At 33.7% G+C, this 15728-nt stretch overlaps 1 protein-coding gene across 1 annotated transcript in view; it reads right to left on the bottom strand.

Moving 5' to 3' along the window:
- Positions 1-290: 290 nt before the first annotated feature.
- The window catches only part of LOC131853020 (uncharacterized), a 116368-nt gene continuing 100930 nt past the window's right edge, over positions 291-15728 (bottom strand). Inside the window, exons 6-16 of the mRNA XM_059203811.1 lie at positions 13307-13435; positions 11850-11970; positions 7576-7857; positions 7095-7284; positions 5284-5412; positions 4264-4495; positions 3596-3769; positions 3029-3234; positions 1796-1911; positions 1477-1563; positions 291-449 (exon numbers count right to left, since the gene is read on the bottom strand). Coding sequence (XP_059059794.1) covers positions 291-449; positions 1477-1563; positions 1796-1911; positions 3029-3234; positions 3596-3769; positions 4264-4495; positions 5284-5412; positions 7095-7284; positions 7576-7857; positions 11850-11970; positions 13307-13435 — 1825 coding nt within the window. The remainder of the gene's footprint in view (positions 450-1476; positions 1564-1795; positions 1912-3028; positions 3235-3595; positions 3770-4263; positions 4496-5283; positions 5413-7094; positions 7285-7575; positions 7858-11849; positions 11971-13306; positions 13436-15728) is intronic.

The following is a 15728-nucleotide window of genomic DNA, read 5'->3' as shown; positions in this document are numbered from 1 at the left end:
CGAATTTTTAGTAATGTGGACTGATGATCTTATGACTAACAATGTATGGTACATTGCTAGTCAGGTTACCTTCACGCGGTTCCCCCTGGCATCAAAAGCATCGTGATAAATTCTTGGTGAATTTGTCACGATGAGCTAACTGACCTGACCTCTTGCTCATCTTATCATCCTTCACTGGTGCCCCTCCAGTGTTAGTGAAGGCGGGTACTACATTACATTATCTTAAAAAAATTGCCAATTGTGGCTGTCAGTATTGTGATAGTGATTAGGTACATCACCTAGTCCCCCCGTCAGACGTTCATAGCATAGTAGACAGGATTAGGTGCTGATGCCATCGGAGATGTAGCGCTGGACGCTGCGACACCGGCCGGTGCTCCTTCTGGCGCTCCCCTGGCAGAGGATGAGCGTGATGGCGAACCAGGCGCCGGCTGGTACAGAGGCGCAGCCACCTACAGACATCACATGTTAGTAACTAACATTGCTGACCATCAATGCATCTCTCCACGGAGGACATATTTTATTTAAAAAAAAAATAGATATGTTCTTTATATACAATATATCTTTGTAACAGTGGTAAATTGTAAAATGGATAATAACAAATATTAGTAATAATAATCGTATACTATAAAAGGAATACAGCTTCCAGACAAAGCTACTTATAGTAAATATGAGTAGGCTAAGAGGACTGTATTTTTGTAAAATATTAATAATGTAGTTACAATAAATTTAAAAAAAAATATAAATATAAACATATATTTGTTTATTTCAGACTATTGTAATATTTTTTTATTCTACTATGGTGGCAAACAATCATACGAACCATCTGATGGTAAATGGTTATCGTAGCCTATGGACGCCTGAAACACCACGGATGTTATGCGCCTTGATAACCTTTAATAAACCTTAATATACCCTTCTTGAAAAACCCCATGCTATAGTCTCGTGAGAAAACATCGACAGGGTATTTTTTTATTGTTATATTTGCCTACATATTGTATAGGCAGGCAAGTATATTATTATTGCTGCCTATATGGAATACGTGGAATATAGGGTATTCCACGAGACTATAGGGTCGTATTTTCAGTTCTGCAACTATCTGCAGTAATCTTCATATATAAACAGAGACAAGACAGTTATTGCCACTGTCGGTACGTTTAGATTGTTTACGGAATTATGGAAAGAATTTTAATGCAGTTCTTATTAATATATAGAGTGCTTATATTAATATTCAAAGATTTGTAATACACCCGAGCGAAGCCGTAAGCCGACTACAATAATTTGTACAGTCATAAAGTAACCGAACACGTCACGTCAAGTGTCACACGAAACAAGATCAGTCAATCACACGAAAGAAGAAAAACAAAAACAAACAGGAACTCCGATACGATAGTATAGATAAGCAACGTTTTAGTACTTCATTAAAGATCATACGATCTGCTTGGTACATGAACGGAGAAATTTATAGGAAAATGATACCTTTTCAGAATAACAGATCATCTGTTTGCCTCCGCCTGGCTGAGCTGCTGGTACAGGCCTGTATCTGGCTGGAGCTGGGCACAAACTCTGAAAATACATAATGGTATATTGATTATACGGTATATACAAGGTTAGTCGTAATCAGGGCCAAATTCGCCTAGTAGCAAATACTACCTGTACAATAAGGAGACCTTCATTCTGTTTTTATGGGCCATTACGAATAGAATCGCAATCGTCTCTTTAAAGAACGGTAGGGATAAAAATATTAATACAATACATGTTACGTTCATAAGCGATTAAAATTGAAAAATATCTTTACTTGTAGTTGAAGTGCGTGGGTGTAGTGCGCCCTCTGTGGTTGGGTGGCAGCAGCTGGCTGAGGCGTGTTGGTACCGCTTCGACTCTGTTGCTGGTAATACGAGTGCATGCGACTGTCTGTAAAATGACGAAATATTGGCTATAAGTTATGCCAATTCTCACATTAATTTGTTTAAAAAAAATTATTAAAGAAAGCGTTTTAGTATATTAGGTCTGAAATATGATATGGTAAGAAAGGGAGAAAACGTGACGTAACGTGATGCTTGCGAACAGGGATAAATGTTTTTTTTAAGACTACTCTAATGCTCCACCGGACGATAGGGGGCAAGTGCAGATGGTACTCCAAACCCGCGGAAGGACTTATGGAGCGGCTGAAACCAACTCACACCTGACGAATACAACTTAGTCTAAGAGCACTGCTGGGGGTTCGAACCTCAGCTCAGGCCATTCTAATTTCGATCCACGTTTGAATTGGATGGGGGATTGATTGGAAGGGCGACCGGGGGCACTAGTGTAAAAAAATATTCAATTATCTAACCCAAAAAAGTCAACAGGAAAAGTTTCATTGTCCTAGCTTCATAAAAGACGATTTCTTATAAAAACTTTCGTCCCTAATTTATTTTACCTTAATTTTTACAAACTCTGAATGTCGTCTTTATTTATATTTAATCAACAGCCGCAAAAAGTAAGTTTCAAGCTTCGAGCATTAAAAATAACGATACAACAATACATATTTTCATCTCCCCGTTCTAGCCCTTACTACTTTTTATCGCATTAAAAATTAGCATATGTCCTTCCTCAGGGTCTAGACTATTTGTGTACTATTGTTGCAAACTCTTTTCACATTTTTATATGTTTATTTTTGTACCCGTTTTAATTGTTTTTTTTTAGAATTGTCATATATTATTAATGTAACTTTTTGTCTTACATCCGTTTGTACACGTATCTTCATTATAAGAATTTACAATTTTCTATCCATTATTTGATTTACATCACACATACAGTCCATTCATTATATTGACTTACATTTTGATAAATGACTTTAACATTTACATGTCACAACTACATTTAATTTTAATCAGTCCAGTAGATTTGGCATGAAAACGAAACAGACAGATAGAGTTACTTTCTCATTTATAATATTCATTAATAATAAGGATTTCTTACGAAAGTTACGTTTTAATAGTTAAGATACGTTTCATAGAAATTCGTATTTTGCAAACTAAATACTTACAGTCATTGGCAGTCCAATGCGCCCCATACTCGTGTTGTTGGTGTTGATAGTGATAGTGGTTGCTGTACGGGACATACAGTAGCTGATGATTGCTCCTGATGGGAGGCGGAGATTCCGGCCTGCGACAGCGAGCTACCGAGCGAACTGGTGACGTCTGCTCGGAACTTGTTTGTGAGCTGTACAGTTCCTGGCTGCTGTCTGAACATCTGTTACACATGAAAAATGGACAATCAAAACCACATACTGGAAAGGAAATAGGAAATTGAATGACCAGTAAGACGGTGGGCTTATGATATTGTGGAGTATACAGGAAAAGACTGGTTAAATATGGGTAAAACCAGAGAATATTGGAAAATAATGGTTGCCTTATGCAATTTTAATTACTGTACTCAGAATAAAGGAATAGCAATTTCTTTATAGTCCAATAGAAATTGAAACAAAATAGATATCCTGTCAGTGATAGATTTTGACTGATTTTTAAGACCATGTGCTGGAAAGTGAAACGGATTTTGGTGTAAAAATATTTTCCGCGGTTATTTAGAGACTATAAGAGAGTTACATATTTACCCGACGTTTGCGTAGAGAGAACAATTTCTGTACATATTCTCCTGCTGTTGCCTATGCTGGTAATGTGCGTATGAAGCCATGTTCTGAGCGTGGGCATAGCAAGCATCGCTGTGTTGCTGAGGAACTGAAGTACTACCACATTGGCGCGCTGTCACGTAGTCTGAAGATTTTGACCTGTTGAAATATACAATAAATAAATAAATAACCGTGGAAAACTAGTCCATCTAGTCCCACCGTAAGCAGATCTTGTTTTATGGGTACTAGACAACGAATATAGATATTTGTTTTTTTTTGTAAATACATACATAATACACATAGAAAACACCCAGATCGATACAAGCAATATATTCACAAATACAAATGTTTGCACCGTGGGAGAAATCGAACCGCAACTAACGGAAGAAAAGCTGCTACACCATCGAGACCGTTACTGATATGTAGGACTATTTTTATTGGAATTTGTGTAGAACATGTAAATATATTAATCGGGACATTTGTTTAAGAATACTCTGACATGAGGTACTGACGATGTTTCAAATGGGAAAAGTCACAATATAAGAAAAAGTTTACATTAACTCTATGTTTTTGTTTTAATTGATGAATCTCATAAAATGTTAGATAACAGAATAAGTAAATAAATCCAAATAAGTGCATTAAAAGGTTTTTACCAATTAGAACTAGCGCTGGCTCGACTCTGTGGCCTGGAGTTCAAGTTTGCCTCCGAGTAGTACGGCCATGAATAATTCGAGTTTGTACGTTGGCATGAATGAGTTGGCATCTGTGTCGATGTAGCGCCTGGAGATGGCTGGAGATCATTTTGCATTTGCTGAAGGATTTCGTCTGATGCTCCTAACTGTTGCTTCACAGCTATGCCTCGGACAGCTGGGCGCCGATGGAAACCTGAGGTTATTAGTAAAACAAATGTTATTAAAAGAATAGAACATAGCCACATTAATATTCAGTAGCCACTCTGTCATTATCTGCTTCTTCCTTATGCCTTTTATTTAGTGTCGCCGTAATATGTTGTTCTCTTCCATTCATCCCCGTTCGCAGTTATCCGGTTATTTACTCGCTTTCTTACCATATCATCTTTTACACTTTCCTTAAAATATTATCTGCATTGTCAGCCACTTTGTATACCAACAAAAAAACCTGATATCAACAGGTATCACGTTTCCGGATAGTTGAGTTGAATCAAAGATAAGATTTCTTTACCAAAATTATTACATCCAACCGGTCATAAAATTCAATATTTCAATATTGCTATAGATGATAATGAAACTTGCGTCGCTTAGGCTGTAAGTCATGGTTGTAAATAGGCCACGACGCTTTTTGAATAATATATTCCTTGTTTCAAATATTTAGGTAGGCATAACGCAAAATGGGACCATCTGTCATGAACGAAAACATAATGAGAACGCAGGACTTGATTAATTAATTAGAATTTACGTATTATATTGTAGATGTCCAACTAATACACAATAGTTATCATTTAGTAGAACATTTTATAGTTGACATACTATCAGCTTATGTGAACGGTGTGCATCGTGCTCGCAATGTGCGAGGATTTTTACAAACAAAATTGGCTAGATAAGTCACATGCGGGCACATAAACGGCAAAACCGGAGTTGAAGACAGTCGCCGTGGCCGAAATCGGCCGGGATTACATCATCATCATCATCACTGACCGTAGTCATCGTGCTCGTCATCACTGCTGCCTGGTTGCGATTCTTGACCGTAGCGTTGTCTCAATCGTTCTGTTCTTGGAGCAGTCGCTCGGGCGAAAGCAGCAAGTCCGTCGTCACCATCACCAGCACCTATATATTTCATATATTACTCTAGTATCTATGATACGTCTACCGTACATCTATTACTAATGTAACTGGTCTTCATTTAATCATCATCATCATCATAATTATTACATAGTATAAAACAAAGTCGCTGTCGCTGTCTGTCCCTATGTAGCGACTAAATCTTTAATACAATGCAACGGATTTTGAAGCGTTTTCTTTCAATAGAGGGATTCAAGAGGAAGGTTTACATATAATAATACATGTACACCAGTGAGAAGCCGGGCCGAGTAGTCTTATATATAAAATTCTCGTATGATAATGTAAATAACATTATCATACGAGAAATTTATACTTCTCCAAAAGAGCTAGAACGATTTTTATAAAATTTCATATACATAATCAGTAGGTCTGAGAATCGGCTACCATCTATTTTTTATACCCCTAAGTGATAAGAGTTGTCGACCACTAACATATTTTTTTAACATTTTGGATATTTTTATATTTTTTTAGAGGCATTAAAAATACATACAATCCTATATTTTCACCATTCTATCGCCATCCCCTATTTTTTAATGTCATATTTTATTGGTTACGGCTCTCTCAGCCTAGAATTAAGCAGCAGACTGGTCAATACTTGTGTCTGAAAATCCTCTACGCTTTACTTTGTTGCATCGATAAATTCATCCTTTGTTTCGCTAATCGCGTCAAAAGGAGAAGTGATAACATTTTCTAAGTACGCCACTAAATAGAGATTCCTGCAGTTAGGTGTATTTTTCTCACATTGAATAAGTGGCGCTTTGTGTAACTCGAGTCGAGTCTTTATAACTTTGTTTATTTATTCATGATGCAGTTGCAGTGTTTACCCTCTCTGAATATTTTACTACCATATCTATTATAAGAATAACAGAAGAACACGTTATTTAACCTTATTTGTAAACTATTTACTACTTAGATAACGGAATATGACGTTCTCAAAGTAATAACTACAATACCAAGAAAAGGGTAGATTTTACAAAGAAAAAAAAAAACGGCAACAAGTTACTGCCAAAATTTCAAAAATAATTATTTAACATTAGATTTAGTATAACGAATTAGATAAAATAATCCTGTCCTGATATATTAACCTATTTATAGACTAGTTCTGCTTTCTAATTTAACAACATTCAACGTTGATATTGAACTTGAACTTTAATTATTGTATAATTAACAGATTTATATTTCTGCGTAAGCAAGTAATTGGAGATTGCTTCAAATTTAACAGTGAATAAGATATAAGTTAATTTACATATTTTGATAACTAAATTTATATTTATTATATATACCAGTGATCTGTGCTCGGATATAACTTAAAAACTGAAGTACAACCAAAAATATAAAATAATTTAATTGTTCACTATTTTGTCCGATTTTGATATAACATTATAATATTCAGATTTTAATCTATTTAAAAAACAAAATGAATGAGGCAACAGAAGTACACATTAGCGTATCAATACAAACATTGAATCTGAAATCTGTTTATTTGCTTATTAGAAAGCGAATTGAAACCTGTTCGAATAGAAAAAAAATTGTGTTTTATAGCTCATTTATAATGAAAGACTATATATAGGCTATAAAACATTAGGAAACCAATAGTAGAGGAGCATTGGTGAATTATGCAACTACGGGAAAAATGTGAACATGTGGTCTGATGATAAAATATTTACCTGGTGTACCAGCAACGATGTCTGGTGCCGGTGCATCATTATGTTCTTGAAGGTCAATATTAGTAGCTGATGAAGCAGTGGTCCTCTCAGGAGGCAAATAATAGAAACCCTCATGATGTGCAGCACTTCCAACGCAAGCCGTTAGTGGAGCTAATGTAGAAAGGAACTGTCTACGCGGTTCTGGTTTTGGCTGCGGAAATAATAATAGAATGTAAATAACATTCTACGATATGTATTCTTAGAAAAGGATAGCCTAGTATAGGATAACATAGCAAAGTTTCAGAGTATTGCTACCTTTCCTTTGTAAAATAACAATAAGTCCGCTATTGTGTTCGGAAGTGCAGGTCCGCAAGGAAAAGTGGCGGCATAGCTATTTTACGACTGTACTGGAATTCTGCAACTATTCTTTATTTACTGTGTTTTCAATCAAATAAGATTGTTTTAGGAAACAAAGTGTGACCTAAGAATTACAAGGACTAACCTTCTGCGGTTCTTGATGCACATCGCCCAAATCGGGTGGATGTTGTTGTCTTGTTGGCACCGGTGCAGAGAGAGTCGAAGACGAGGAGGATGAAGAGGCGCTTCCAAACGCTTTCTCACTGTTCTTATCAACGCTGTTGTATGATTTGTCACTGGATTTGTCGCTATTGTTGGACAATTTTTCGGTGCTGGCTCCGGCAGGCGGTGGTCGCTGCTGCTCTGTTTCTTCATCTACGTCGCATGTCAGGAGTCGAATCCGTTCTGCTAGTGATGTCGTCTCCTGCTGCATAGTACATACACCAACAATTAATATTAATTACGTGTATCTTTTAATCTTATTTTGAACTTTACCTGGTGATACATTTTAAGTATTCTAACCCCACTTATACTGTATTTTTTTGGTATCAAATAAGCATAAATGTCTAAAGTTTTTAAATATAATCAAATTATGATGTATTATTATATAACTAAGGAAAATTAAGTATACCAATAAAAATCTGCACATAGACATTAAGGTAATGGATCATTTATCGCAAGCTGCTGACGATTAATCCTCGGACTTGGGCAATCAGGTTATAAGGTAAATTGATAAAGCTCTCCTGCATTGGGGTAATTTCAAAGACTAGAAATGTCGCTAGCGGGTACTATGTCCGTTTAATTAAATTTTAATACACGTGATATTTCGTGACTTTCTCCAAATCTTTTCCTCTTTTGAACCTGCCGTGATTAATTGGAATATGATATTCTATATTGGAATCACTAACAAACTGACGGTGGTATCTGACATTGTGGGGTAACCCTTTCCTACATATATTAATAAACAGCACATCATGTCAGAAATCATGTCATTCCGTGGTTACCACTCATGCGTTGCTATTTAAAAGGATTAAGAGATCATGTCTACAATGTTACCCTTAACCTGAAAAACAACTTACAAAGTAAGTCTACCTCGGTCAAAGTACTAAATTCCAATGATGACAGACACAAGATGTTTATATCTGCTCGTGGATGCAACGTTATATAACCTCGGTATGGTTTATGAGGCATTAGATAGAGATGTAGATTTCTCAAATCTACACAATGTTGCATTTACGAGTTGACAAAACTTAGAATTTAATCCAAATGTAAATGTAATTTGTATCTCTTTGTAGTATAATTATGGTATAATATAATATCTAATTAAGTTACGGTAAAATATATGAGCCAATAGAACATTTCACTTTTTGAATAATATTATTATCTATAATAATGTTATTTTGGTGTCATAAAGTAGTAACATATTGAATGGTGATGAAGCGTGTTTTTTAACGGGACACGATGTGTGTGGAGCGCCTAATTATTAATTTTTGATTGACAATGCAGTTGGACCTGCTACAATATTACGGTGGATACCCATGACGTAGGTATAGCATAATTACCCTACTAAAAGAAACGAAAGTAAAGCTACTTTTACTTAAGAAAGAAAGTTCCGTTTCTTTTACTAAAGAAACGGAACATTCTTAATTCTTAATTACTTACCTACCTACACTTTTTAGAAGTAATTTATGCCTAATATAATATTTATACTACTACTATTAATACTATTAATTACTTTAGCTAATTGCCACGCATTGGACACCTACACTATATGTCACATTATACATTTGAAATGGCGAACATGAGTTTTATGGTTATCAATCTATATTGTAAATCTGTATTGGCAACAGACAAATAAAGATTCGTATGAAATATTATTAATTTAGGAGCATAATATTTATTTTGTCTTTTAATTTGTTGAGTAATGTTCCATGTTCGATATTCATTTTAAGCATTCAAAATCGTCAGGCATATGATATTGCGCCAATACGTAGGCAGCGATTCTTTCATAATTTCTAAGGCTTACTTACAGGTGATTGATTGACTAAATTTTATTTACGCCGCATGCCAATTTAAGCTACTTATTTACGCTAGTATATATCCTAGGGCACTCCTCAATAAATGCGCGTAAAAATTATCCTGTATATTACCAGGGATATGTTTCCATCTTTCTGTGCACCCAGCTTTATTTGAGACGAAGTTACAAAGTTAAGCTAGTCCTCCATCTCCAAAAACTTTTGTGTTTATAACATTAAAGTAGGATTAATTTCTACCACGCCTACCTACCTACCTATGTACAATTGTTTCAGTTTCGGGCAATTTAATATTTTAAACGCTATTTGTTTTTGCCCTGAGATCTTTTATACTTTCGTAAATTTTGGTTAGTTCAGAGTAGGCATTACTTGATTTCAGGCTTATTACTAAGTCGGCATATTATCCCGCAACTTTTCTACAGCGACAGTAATTAGATGTCTGAGACTGCCTGAAGGTCGGCGAGGCAAACGAAAGGGAAAAGTATCTCTCTAAAACGAGGTCAGGTCATGAACATATACGTAGCATTACCCCTATTCTCTACAATCGAGTTGCGGTACCTGTTCACACTTAGTTACTTGTTATATTTTTTGTTCAATTAGAGAAAATCGAATAATAAATAACCCTGGATAATTGACACAGCAACATCTAGTCCCATGCTAAGCAGAGCTTGTGTTAGGGTTACTAAACTACTGATATAAGTACATGCATACATTTTTTGGTAAATACATACTTAATATACTCGTATATAGAAAACACCTATACAGATTAAACAATTATACTCATCTTTGAACAATCCGAGGAATCGAACCCGCGACCATAGGACGTAAAGTGCGTACTAAACCGTTAGACCATCGAGGTCGTCATATACCGACGAATATACTAACTCAATTAATAATACGTAAACAACTAGATATGTCCTAACAAGAATTTTTCTAGAAATGTTTTATATTTCATATTTAATCAATAAATGTATGAAACCCTCAACAAAAACTTTATTTCATGTAAAATATTATACGTTCCATCTCATATTTTTTTTATCAAATACACATATCATACGACCTGAAAACGAAACGAAATGAAAAATGGAATTCAATAAAAATATTTTGGCATTCAAATGAAATTAATTCCTAACACTTTTTACCATGAGTGCGTAAATACACCAAATGTGATTAAAATATTTACCAAAAAGAACAAATTATTATTTACAAGCACTACCTTAGGGAATTAGTAGTTCATGAATTAATCCCGTAATCGTAAGTCGTTACGAATAAACAGTCATTGCCACCATTCTAAAATTTTAGTAAGGCAACTTGGCCACGTTGAGAATACATTAATACAAATTAGATACTTTTATGGTATACTGTTAACGTAATATTATTATAAGTACTTTAAATAATGTAACACATTACACAGCAAGGACGCTTGAGTTATGTTACTTACTCTTGTTTAGAAAAGAAAAATAAGTGCAGAATCAATCAATGATAAAATTCTTTAACAATATACTTTCGTTGTAAATTTTTAAATTAAGACCACTCAATAGAACATTATTAACTATCGTATTATATAAATTATTATCTGACTGCACCACTGCACTTTGTTCACAATTAAGACCAATTAACGTCCGTGTCATTTACATATTGAACAATATGGTAATGGCTTTTTAAAAGGCTGTATATGTGTATTTTATACATGGATTAATTTGTTAAAAGGAAGCCCTGAAAATGAAGTTTTTGTTATTGACTATATATAGTCCGTAATCTATTCCGGTTTTCCTTAGTAATACAATTGCCTAGTAATTAATTGATTAATATTCTAGAATAACGTCAATTTACATTATCAAAGTACGTTTACTAAACTCTAAACTGTTTCTTAAGAGGTGCCTGCGTTATAAATGGAACCTACACATTGTCAAAACTTTGTGTTTGGAACTTTAGTATGTATGCGAGACAGTCAGTCAATCAGGATTTAATTCTCGATACTTTTGCTATTCATAGATTCAATTTGCTTATCACTAAGAATTTATTATTATGTATAAATTATGTTCTAAGCTTTCAATTTTATTCTTTTAGTGAGCTCTCGGCTCCAGCGAGGATCAGTGTTAAAGTGATTATTCAAGATTTAAAAGAATCTCTTCTACATCAGCAATAAATATTTACCTAAGCATTCAACAAAAATTGGGCTATTAGCTTGTTTGCTCATTTTTTTGTAGAATTTCTTTATTTATTCTATTTAGGTTTGAAATACAAAATTAATTTGGCGGATTATATGAAATAACCTAGACAATTAGTAATATTCGTTTTTTTATTTATTAAACAGGTTTTCAAATTAATAATAAAGATTTATTTTTCTGAGATATTATTTTCCAGTAGTAAAACGTATTCTTACCTTTGGTTGTTGTTTCTTTCTTGCTTCACTACGCAGCAATGAACAGCGCAACGCATTCCTCTCAGCCACCCGTCGAACTGCTGCGTCTTCTGTCTTCGGCCTCACGCCGGCATCCCACGCTCTGCTTAACATTACAACACTAATTGTATCTTGCCATGTCAATTTGTGTAAAAACTTGAGAGTCTTAATCTAATGCTTTATTACCCTGAATCATCCCCAAGATTTCCTGCGTTTATATTTGGACGACACCAAAGAAAACATTTGTGTGCCTTTTTGACTAACAGTATAGCACACGGCTTTTCTTCCGATTGTCGCGGGTACGATTCTTCGCACGGTACAAACATTTCTATTCATGAGTATGATTGTTGGGGTCTAGGTATTTTTTATATTATTATGTATATATTAAAAAAAATATCTATGTATGCTAATATCAGTTGTCTAGTACACATAACCATAACACAAGCTCTGCTTAGCTTGGAACTAGATGGCACTGTCTGAATTGTTCTGGTTTAGTATTATTTATTTATATTTATACTGACTCTCTGAAATTAATTCTGAATTTATCGGAGACTGCGATAGGCTCCCTCTCCCCGCCACGCTGGATTAAAAATATTCCGAGCGAAATATGAGGATATGTTACATACAACCACAACATCGACAATTAATGCCACATTCAGGATAACAGTCGCGATGGTCTGCTGTAATACACCACATTTATTAATATTTAATCGTGATTATTCACAATTATACACATTATCTATATATACATATAAATAAAATTGAAGAGTCTGTTTGTAATATTGAAATAAACGTTTTTACTGCATGCATATGAATATAAATACGGTACATACACCAAAATAACATTATTTACAATTTTTGTTTGTCTATTTGTTCCGGCTAGTCTCTGAAATGGCTGGACCGATTTTGACTTGGGACTTTTTTTGGCATGTAGCTGATGCAATAAGGAGCAACTTAGGCTACTGTTTTTTAGAAAAATAAAGTTAAAATTCCACGCGGACGAAGTCGCGGGAATAGCTAGTATAATGTAAAAGTGTTGTTTGCCACGAGAATATTGACATATGTAAATGTCTCATTTATAATTTGTATATAATACAGTATATATTCAATATTCATTATGATGTATCTGTTCTACATTTGTCATTTAAGTCTAAACACGTTTATAAAGTAGCGTACACACACAAACCTTTTGTGTGATTAATAAAAAACACACAACTTCAAGAAGCTTCATTACTAACGATCATAATATTGTAAATACCTATATATACGAACTAGATGTTATTCGCGATTACATGCGACAATCTTGACTGCTATTAGGATCAAATATAATTTATATTTATCGTCCTGTTAAAATTTATGAAATATTATTTAGCTGTTCCGTGATGAAAAAAGCGATAACAGAAAGACAACAAAGCACATTTGTATTATTAGTATATTACCGGAGTGTTTCTGAAGTAACCAACTGAGGCTCAATTGCTGGCGGCGGCGGTCGACCACTGTTGAACAACTGTTGAACCGCCGAGTTCGCTTTGGGGGAGTGTATTGTGAGAATCAGTGGCGTTTCAAGTCTGTTGAATAAATTTATCTTATTAATATTGTAAAGTCGAAAGTTTGTGAGAATTGATGGATGTTCGCACAAACTACTGAACAGATTCTGATTACTTTACAATAATATAGCTTATACGTGAGAATAACATGCAGGCTATAAATTTCACGCGGATGAAATCGCAAGCACAGCTAGTCTTATGTATAAAATTCTCGTGTCACAATTTTACCATACTACTCCAAAATACTTGACCGATTTTTATGAAATTTTATATATATAGCATATTCAGTAGGTATTAGAATCGGGTACTATCTACATATTTTTTATACCTTTTACCAATCATGAATGGTGTAGAGAATGATTGTTGGCGGTGCACTAATATAAATGAGAAATGTCATATCGAAAAAAATATATAACAAGGTTTGGGATATTAATATTGGTTGTTTTGTTTATTTAACAGAATGCTTAATTAAAATTGTTCCATCTAAACATTTTATATATGAAAATGCTCACTGAATACCGATTTATTATTCATCTCTTAATTTTTATTCCCACGGTTTTCAAACAATATCATTATATTTAATAGTTGGTTAATACTTAACAATTTCACTTCATTTGATTTTTGTAGGAAACCTTTTATCAACTGGGTCAGATTTTGCCCAAAGTCTTTTATATGGCAAAACAACGTTTGCCGGGACAGGTAGTTAAATTATAAAGTTTTGCCAAACTTCCCCTTACTAAAATGCACAAATCCTCATTTCATTAAGAAAATATATAATGTCCTACTTTTGTAACTCATTTCAAGACTTGAAAATTATTGTATAATAATTTAAAAAAACTTAACATATTTGCGTCCATTATCTGTATCTATAGCTAAAGTTCGTAAAAAACGTAGTACTTATTTTTTTTTAACATTACGATTCTATAATAAATAGTAAATATTAATTAATTAATTATTATAGTCCTACAAAATATATATGATAGATCTGGTGTATAGAATAGATTAAATTAATCAATTTAAATATATGAATAAGCAATTATTATACAAACAAATATAAATTATACACAATATATACTTCAATATGAAATGAGGCCAGATATTCTCAGCCTTTAAGGTTAATTTATCAGGGCATCAGTTTGAAAACTTCACGAGTTTCTTCATAATTACTTCCTTTGAAAATATAGTGCATTCAATAAAGCTTCAGGAGTCGGATTTTATTTTTTTTCTTCAGCAATTTTCCCATCTTACTTGTATTATTAATAAATATTGATTTAGCACCGCTCTAACATTTATTTTATTTATATAGGTAGAAGTGAATTTTATTATAATCGCTATTTCTCGTGCTTGTTATCTCTAAGTCAACTTTAGGACAAATAGTAATTTACATAGGACTTTTAGCGAGGAGTTTTTCAGTTAACTCATCAAATAGACCGACAGAAAGTGCCTAGTTTGCATTCTATTATTAAATACCTTTATTTGCCATAAAATTATTCATGTTAAGACCCGGTTAATATTATAAATAATTCTATTTGTAGTTTTCAAATTCTCAACATTTCAAATTGTTTTTTTGCAAATCATAATATAGTAGTTTAAGATTTATTTTACCATTTAATTTTTTATATATAATATAAGTGGTAATAAGTACATATTAGATTTGGACGTGTGAATTCTCTTGCATTTTATAGGTATAACTTGAAGATGCACTATCATTTAAATAATTCGACAATGTATTGAAATTGAACCCGTGGGATACAATCATCGGACCTCGGATCATTAACAACTGTCGCGTCTGCGTTGTAACCCGCATCATATCCGTTCTTTTGAATAGCAACATTGATTAACGATGTCGGTAAAACGTACAGCTCTACTGGTTAAAGTCGGGCTGCTCAGAGTTTGCGCGATCTGGCAGGTATTAACTTCTAACTTAATACAAAAACAATATTTTTTTAAAAGTAAAAAACACACAGCGATTTCGTTTTATACTATGTAATGATAATAACCTTAGAACAGCGCTGTTTAATGTGGTTTGAGTTTTAAAATATATATTTTTTATATTAGTTAAGTAGTTAATAATTATAGCCCAAAATGAATATGTTTCTTGTAAGTTCGAATAATTAATAAATTTTTAATATTATCACCCATTAATAAATCAAATAGTTCAAAGTTATATCACCCATTCGATCCCGACCACTCTGAGCGGCCGGGCTGTAGGCGTACAAATACTTATTTCTGCCGCAAAGCTGTAATGCGTGCGTTCTTATGCTTTGAAAAAAGGTAAAAAGGAAATGATATCTAGTTAGATTATGACCTTGAT

Source organism: Achroia grisella, unplaced genomic scaffold, assembly GCF_030625045.1.
Source record: "Achroia grisella isolate CSIRO2021 unplaced genomic scaffold, CSIRO_AGI_Agris_v1 utg874, whole genome shotgun sequence".
Lineage (NCBI taxonomy): Eukaryota > Metazoa > Arthropoda > Insecta > Lepidoptera > Pyralidae > Achroia > Achroia grisella.
The sequence above is the reverse complement of the archived record's forward strand: the minus strand, read 5'-3'. Positions and strand labels throughout refer to the sequence as shown.